Below are 8289 nucleotides of genomic sequence, written 5' to 3'. Positions count from 1 at the left end.
GTGTCGGATAACACCGTTTGGACCTGTGTAGGCTGTGGCATTGTATGGCAAACCGACGGCCAAGAACAGGTTCCAGCTGCTTGTGCTACATGTGGGTTTGTGGATGTCAAAATAAAAGCACATATGTGTTGTGTTTTTTTCATGATGTATGTTGTGAGAAAACGTTGCTAGAATCAAAGAGACTGTCTTACAATGTGGAATTGATTGTGATTACCTCAATTTGAATGCTGAATAGAGGGAAAAGGTGTGGAGGCAGTCTACAGACACGTGTGAAACTACATTTTATTCCATTATTTGTAGATTAGTTTTTACTTTGAAAAGACTGGCTGGATTTGGTGGGTTAGAAAGCTTTGGGGTAAACAAAGAAAGTAAGTGTTAGTTCTTGTTCTAATGTTACTGTCTTGGTAACTTGTTCTTACAAAGTGGAGTACTGGATATTGCTCTATAATTAAGGTACAAATCACATACACTATTTAAGTAATACTTCACTTACACATGACTCATGCTAGTTGTATACATGAATTAATGCAGACTGTATTGTGAATTTCTGTTGCTCACCATTAACAAATGTCACTATGACCCAATGGTACTTGGAATTAGCATGATGGAGACAGAGATGCACTAAAACTAAAATAATAATTTGTCAGTAGGTATCTTTCAGATGATTTTGGATTTAGTGCATCTTTCTCAATGGTGCTACACTCCACTTCTTTCAAAAACAGGATCAAAATATTAAAATAAACAACAACAACTCATGTTCCACACCCTGTTGCACACCATTGGGTCATGCAATTGCAAATAAATGTTAAATGTGTACCTTTTCTCATAAAAATGATTGGGTTTTGTTTTGTCTTTTATGAGAGAGGCTGAAATATATCAATTAATGTATTAAGCAACTGTGAATAAACATTCCTTTATTGGTGAGCTATTAAGTGTGAACTAATCGCATAAACCACATCATAGTGACCTGATGGTTTGGAATTCATGATAGATCCTGCGTTAATTCATGCACTAAATCTTCATGAGTCATGCATTAGTTAAACATTATACATATACATACATTTATGTAAACAATATATGATTACCTACATTATGAACTTTTACCAAAATGTGTCTAAATTAAGTTGTAAAAATCTATACATAAATATGCAATTCCCACCACAAAATTTTGCAATATTTGATTCCAAAAGTGAAAAAACTATTTGAGCCACAAAAGGTCGGCAACAGTTAGCCAACAGTTTCCTATTTACACATCCAGCAGACACAGAGTGACATAAGCATTCCTTTTGAGTCTGTCTCTGGACACCCATGAATGTAACAATAATTACTGATATTTGCTCTCTATTAGCTCCATTTTTGGTCTCTACCAACTCCTGAGGGAGCTGTCAGGCTCTTCAGCAGTTAAAAGCTCCGCCACGGTCACCAGCTAGTCGCTAACTGCATCTGTTAGCTGTTTGGTGCTGGGCAGTGAACAGTGGTTCATCAGAGCTTTTTCACTAAAAACAGCTGCCTGCCACAGCTGATAAGAGCAGTGGGACTGAACCAAAACCGTGAGCTGTGCAGCCAAAACAACGACATGAAAGATGCTGTGATGCTCTGCAGAGCCGAGGCAGATAATTCTCCTTAGCTTTGTCACTGACTACGAGCGACACCTTTCACACTACATGTAGTCATTTGCTCTATTGTTAACATAAGAACATTCATTACAGCAGCTTTGACTGCCACAGTGATTAGTCAGTGTCAGCAGTTATTTTGAATTTGAAGAAATTTTGCTCAAATAATTAGATGAAGTTTATTCTCACCAACTGTTAGTTTCCATGTCTCACACACTTGTCGCAGGTTCTTATTATTATCATTATAATAATTATTCCACTTTAGACTCGGGGAGGGAATATCTGCTACAAATTCCCCTGTGAGCTTTTTTGTTGAACAAGCCACAATAAGACATAATTTACACCAATCCTGTTCCCTCAAACAAAACCCAACACAACTCTCAGACCTGTTGGTTCCTTAACTGTTTCATCCTTTACTTCAAGTCTCTGTAAAGCAGTTTATCCCCTGCACCTGTTTATCTCTTCACTTCAGGACTCCGTGTTTTGATCAGTGCCACAAAACTTAACACAAGCCCACATCATGAGCCGGTTATATGGGCCTGCTGCTACAGCTTGATGTTTATAAAACCCTCTAAAAGCTCAAGAAGAAACATTTTTTTCCTGGATCCATTCCTAAAGTTCGACTTGTGTAGAGTGGTTATTGTGATTTACACTTATTCCTTGATGAGTGATTGCATGTAAAAAAAAGTCAACTGTTTTATGTTTAAGTCAATCACGGGAGAACATGGGAAGAACGTTTCTCCCTGCAGTGTTATGTGAACCAGGTGTCGAAGGTGTCAGCAAGGCTGCAGACTGAGCTGAAGCACTGGCTGTTTTTGATTATTATCCAGTGAGGACCCTATTTTCTGGGTCACAGCATGCAAAGAGGGCACATTTTTGAGGTAGATGGGGCACCAGTGAAAAGATGTGGACAGAGAAACCCTTTCACCCCGAGTTCCTCACATTCCACCAGGAAGAGGAGATGCTAAACAGCTTCCTACTGAGAGGAATGTTTCCCTTTTTACTAAAAATACCCCAGATTCACATCTGGGTATAGATCTAGGAAATAGCTGGTGGTAATTTATACATGACAGACTTATCACTTGTGAAAATGAGGGCTCATGTGTTTCTGTGCTTGTGTATTTACAGCTCTGCAGCAGTTAGCGCTCTTATGAGATCAGCACGTGGCTCAGGACCAGCAAAACAATCTCCTTTGATCACGTGATCTCCTCCTCTATCTCTTCTTAAATACATCACAATAACCACACACTGACAAAGTCACTCATCAATCAAATACCAGAAACAATGTGATATAAAGTACAGCTCACTCAGTGACACCACTTCTGTGCATGTTAGGATTAAGCTTTGGGGTGTGTGTGTGTTTGTGTGTGTGTTGCACTAAAAATGTCCCACTGGAGGAGAAAAGATGTCAGTGCACCCAAAGGGCCCAACCCACCACGGTTTATAGGCTCATTCATTTGACATGTTTCGATAATTAGGAACATTTCCAAAACATTTTGCATAAAGGAAACAGCTGTTTTACCAGGGGTAGTAATATTTGCACAAGATGTTATTTGTTTAAAAAATGCAGTCTTTCATTAATCTTTCACTGAAATGTTTTTGGCAGAAATATTAACTGTTTAACTGCAAAAAAAGAAAAAAGAAAATGTCCACCTCATATTAAAGATAATATGTGTCTGTATTGTAATCCAGTGATCATTTCTCTGATCTTAACAGAATGATGTTTGGCCTCTGAACTAGTCTTGTGTGACACTGTGTTACCACACAGTTTGTTTTTTTAAATTCATTTTTCTTATGTGTAAACAGTAGCCTGCGTCTGACATGACTAAGCAACCTCTTATGCAAAACAAACCTCCCTGGCAGCGTGTTGAATGCTGGATTACCAGGCATCAACATCAAGTAAAGACTGTAATAGGATGAAGCCTGAGTGGAAAGGGCACAGACTCAAGATAACTTCACAGCTACTGTCCACACAGAGCACTTTGTTTATTCCTGCGAGCAGAGAAGCTCCTTCAGTCATCTACTGGTATGTTCCTTTGTTGTGATGGGTCTTTCATGTCTTTTTGATTAGTTATAACCTCACAGTTTGTGTTTCACTTTAGATGAATTTAGCGTTTCATTAGTATCGTGATATATGTTTCAGGATAAGATGTTAGAATAGTGAGAATTAGTTGGATAAACTCATACTATGAGAATGCTCTCGTGATTTTGCACTGCTCATTACGTCCCACTTTACTACTTTAAAGTGATAGGTTGGATTAAGATTGTGATGGTTACTGCAGCATCAGTTTCATAAATCCGTGCCTCTTTAAATGTATTCATAATTATACATCTAAGTGCCTGTGAGAAACAGCAGTTAGACATGTTGTGAGTTGGATAAAATAGCGCTGATTTTATCAGCAACTTAAACCTATAATGAAATAAGTCAAGTAAGTACATCCCCATTTACTGTAAATCCCTGCTGGATGCCAACTTGTGTAACACTTTGTATTGGTGAACTGGGACAGGTGAGTTTATCTTGTTTACTGGTTACCAAATGAACATGTACATGAACACAATATGATATCAGAGGCCTCTTAAGGTTTCTCATGTGTGACTTGGTGGAGTTTATGTCTGAGCTGCTGACCCAGCAGATGGTGCAGACGTAAACACAGCTAGCCAGGTTTTCAAGCGGAGGTGAACCCTATGATGTATGTTATTAGGTGGCTCACCCCCAACTGCGGACCTCTTAATGGTATTGCTTAGAGTAAGGAACTAAGAGCAAGGCTGTTATCAGTCCAACTAATGAATAGCAAAGTTCCCAAATATCCACTGAGGAAGGAAAAAAGAAAAATCTTTTATAGTATTTGAGGGGTTCAAATGCTGCAGTTTAAACAGACAGTTAAAGCAATATAAAAAAATAATATAACACAAAATATAGGACTGAAACTTTGTCACACAAGAAAAGTAATCAGCTGTTTAAATATGGACCTCAGAATATGATGTCATTATATCTAGCTTAGTCATAGTCATAGTACTGCACATCATTAAAAGTTCACTGTAGTCTAACCAACTAAAATTAACTGTCTACGGTTTGGTTGTTGATCTGTCCCAAAGATTAGGAACACGTGACTGTAGTTTTTCAGATCCAGACAGATGTGTAGCACCACCAAGTGGCTGTCCTACTTAAGACCACGTACAGTATTGTTGATGTTTAATCATGCTCAAGCTCAAAGTGTACTGATCAGACTAGATAACACTATTTCTATTTTAGTTTCCATGCATAAACACATTTTATGTATGTGTGGACTACATGTATTGTATTATATTGTATTGTTCTGGTGCTTGGTGTGTGACCATGAAGTAAATGTGTTCAGCCCACGCTCATAACCACATTGTCATGTCCTTTCAGACTGAGGTTTGCCATCTAAGACACAGACTTGGGCTTGAAAATGAAGCTGCTGCTCGGTTTGGCTGTTCTGACGGTGGGGCTGGGGGTCCTTTATTCTGCCCCAGAGGACCAACAAACCGGCATCTCAGAGGACACCTTAAAACGTGAGTCACCACAGACAACTTGTCTTTATTTTATGCATGTGATGTTTTGTAACAGTGTTAGTTAAAAGTTCATTTTTATCAGCAGCCCCTTAGCAAATGTCTGATAGATACATTAAACATTTCACTGTATTTGTAGACTTTATTCAGCTGTTTTAATTGTTCATTTAGTTTTAGATGTTTTTCATTTTGTCCATTTTGTTCAGTCCCACATAATACACATTATCAACAATCAGCAATTACTAAATTGTTGAAGAAGCAATGCTTCCTCTTCAGACTGTGAAAAAAGTGTTAGTGTAAGTGTTTATAAAAACATCTCACCCAGGTTTCTCCTCCTCTGTCTCAGAGTTGTCCATGAATGGCGAGAAACTGGTGGATGAGGAGGTGAGGAGAGCTCTGTATGGGGTGAAGCAGATGAAGGAGGTGATGTGGAGGAACGAGCAGAAGCACGAACACCTCATGAAGTCTCTCCAACACAGCAGTGACGAGAAGAAGGTAAGACCAACATGAACCTTTCCCATGAAAAGAAAGATGGACAGAAAGCATGCAAAGGAAAAAAATGTCTCCCCTTCCTGCCACTAGAGGGCAGCCCAGCTGGCTAAGGAGGTGACTGAGAAGCTGGGGGAGGCAGAGGAGCAATGCAAAGACTCCCTGCAGTCTGAGTGGGATGAGTGCAGACCCTGTCTGGAGGATGCATGCAAAACCTTCTACACCACCACCTGCCGCAGGGGATTCGCCACTTTCCATGCCAAGGTATGAAAACTACTAAACATTCTTACTCTGGCCTCCAACTTTGTGTAGCAACATTGCTGAAAATAACTTTCATGGTATTCAGTTGAAAGCGTACCTTTTTTTTGGGAATCAAATCCTTCGTCTTAGTTGGTGGTGCCATCTTCTCCCTGTGGACCAAGATGTTTATTTCAGTCAAATAAGCATCAGATGAAGGAACACGTATTAATAATTAAAATCTCCTCTATGAATTTGTAATGAATGGCAGTTGTACAAAAATTAGAACATGTGATTGCATGTATACCCCAAAAATGTGTCACAACAAACTGTTGGGGTGTTCAAGCTTTAATATGAAGATATGTCTCGTATTGACCAATAAACTCACTTACTCTTCATGCTGTAGGTGGAGAACCTCTTCCGCAGAGTGTCCAAGCGCTTCGGCACCCGAGAGCCTCGCATGGATGCAGGAGACATCCTTGTGAATCAGGGCCCTGACAACACCGATGCCGAGGTTCTCCGCATCCAGGATGCCTTCAACCGCCTGATCAGCAAAGTGGGCGCCCTAGTGAGCCGCAGCGTCACCCTGGTCTCCAGGATGAGCAGCAGGCTTGACAAAGTCCTCCAGAGGGCCTTCCTGAACGACACCCTGACAGAGGACACCACCTCTGATCCCTTTGACCCCAGCCGGGACTCAGCCTTCCTGCAGGGTGTGGGTTTGGAGGAGGTGCTAGACTCCTTCTATGACTTTGGCAGGAGTGTGGTGGAGGAGTTTGGAGCTGTGGTGACTCAGGTGTTTGATGATCTCCATCAGGCAGTGGAGGAAGAAAAGAAGAAAGGTAGCGGTTGGTTTCATGAAGTTCTAGATGTAACAATGTGCATCTATAGACATAGTAATGCAGTTCCAAACAGCAAAAAATACTAATCTAGATGTTTTTCTGTTGGTGTAGTCAGGGAAATTTTCCCTCATTTCATAAGGAACAGGAAGTTGTGCCGAGACCTTCGCAAACAGACCTCAGAGTGCTGGCAGCTACAGAACCAGTGTGAGGCCTGCCAAGGAGCCCTGCTCACAGGTGAAGCACCGCCACCCTCACGCCTGTGTTTACTTCAGCTTACTTCACATTCAGTAGCTCATCTGACCGCTGTTCCTCGTTTCTCCAGAGTGCCCCAGTGTTCGGGAGCTGCATGTGGAGCTGGAAGAGGTTTCCCAGCAGCTGGATGCGTCCAAAGAGCAGTATGACGAGATCTTGTCCATTGTCCAGCGCCACACTGAAGAAACAGTCAGCTGGCTTAGCAACATGGCGGCTGAATTCAGCTGGGTGGCTCAGACTGTCAGCAACAGCAGCATTCCTGAAAACATCTTCCATATCACCATGGTGAGTAAAAAATTAAAAAAAACACAAATGACAAAAGCAAGCAAGACCTGTTTCAGGGTACAAACGGGCACCTGACTAGTGAAAAACTGCAAACATGTTCTTTTATGTTAATCCTGTTAAAAAAGGAAATGTTTCTTAAAAACACAGAAATTAAGTAACTGATGTGAATCCTTAAAATATAATTTAGACCGGCTGAGAAAAATTGTAGTCCACATGCAAAATGAAAATGGACTGATTGAAAGGTGATTTTTCACTCTCCAGGTGGCGCCAAAGAGCCATGACGAAGAGAACATATCAGTGCCTGAGACTACGGTGGAGGTGAACATCCTGAACTCTCCTCCACTCATCCTGTCTGTTCCTGGGGAGCTGGAGGTGCAGGACCCAGCCTTCATCCAGTACGTGGCCCAGGAGGCTCTTAACAAGTACAAGGAGATGGTCAGGTGAGAACTTCAGTGACAACTTCATTGTACGGTCCTCTTGTGGTATCACAGGGTGGAAGGACAGGTGGCATCCATCATCCCTTTCCAATCTTTTTTTCTCCTACTATAAATTTTCATTTTTCAAAAATAAGAAAACAAATGCTGCCATTAGGGACTGAGCCTCAGGCAAAAGTGTGCTTATTTTTTTGTGAATTTTAGTCACAATTCTTCATTTTAATTTTTACGTTACACAACTTGAAATTCTGACATTCATTCAATCTCTCTTTCTTCGCAGATATGAGGACGAGTAAAACTTAAGTCTCCCTTTCTAAACCTCTACCAGCACTTTCTTTGTGAACAGAAATAGATTTTGTTCCTATATAGTAGCATAGTCTCCTTTAAATGTAAATACACTAACTGAATCATGTCAATCATTGATATTTATTGAATGTAAAACCAAGAAAATGTGCGTCGTACCCGTTGTAAAATGGTGTAAAAAACCCCCCAAAAAACAAGTAAAATACAAGCGAGCGTGATTTAATTAATGCAGATGTGTTCCACTAGAAGAGTCTTGAATGACGTGTAAATGTTTCACTGGGATACGACATGAGTCCAAAGGTGCAT

At 40.6% G+C, this 8289-nt stretch overlaps 1 protein-coding gene across 1 annotated transcript; it reads left to right on the top strand.

Annotated features, from left to right (window-relative positions):
• The first annotated feature begins 3502 nt into the window (after positions 1-3502).
• Positions 3503-8074, top strand: clul1 (clusterin-like 1 (retinal)). The gene is made up of 9 exons (XM_070845586.1): positions 3503-3639; positions 5005-5147; positions 5491-5639; positions 5727-5897; positions 6277-6715; positions 6821-6943; positions 7032-7246; positions 7508-7686; positions 7961-8074. The coding sequence occupies exons 2-9, from the start codon at positions 5045-5047 to the stop codon at positions 7974-7976; spliced, it is 1395 nt and encodes a 464-aa protein (XP_070701687.1). The 5' UTR covers positions 3503-3639; positions 5005-5044; the 3' UTR covers positions 7977-8074.
• The last annotated feature ends 215 nt before the right edge of the window (positions 8075-8289 follow it).

The sequence above is a fragment of the Pempheris klunzingeri genome, chromosome 15 (assembly GCF_042242105.1).
Source record: "Pempheris klunzingeri isolate RE-2024b chromosome 15, fPemKlu1.hap1, whole genome shotgun sequence".
NCBI classification, from domain to species: domain Eukaryota; kingdom Metazoa; phylum Chordata; class Actinopteri; order Acropomatiformes; family Pempheridae; genus Pempheris; species Pempheris klunzingeri.
Note: the sequence above shows the minus strand (reverse complement) of the source record. Positions and strands in the feature narration are given on the sequence as shown.

Bases quoted from the DNA above. Each gene is read 5' to 3' on its own strand.
- clul1 (XM_070845586.1), top strand. From the start codon at position 5,045: ATGAAGCTGCTGCTCGGTTTGGCTGTTCTGACGGTGGGGCTGGGGGTC. The intron at 6,716-6,820 runs GTTGGTTTCATG...CTGTTGGTGTAG, and splicing joins AGAAAAGAAGAAAGGTAGCG to TCAGGGAAATTTTCCCTCAT. The intron at 7,247-7,507 runs GTGAGTAAAAAA...TTCACTCTCCAG, and splicing joins ACATCTTCCATATCACCATG to GTGGCGCCAAAGAGCCATGA.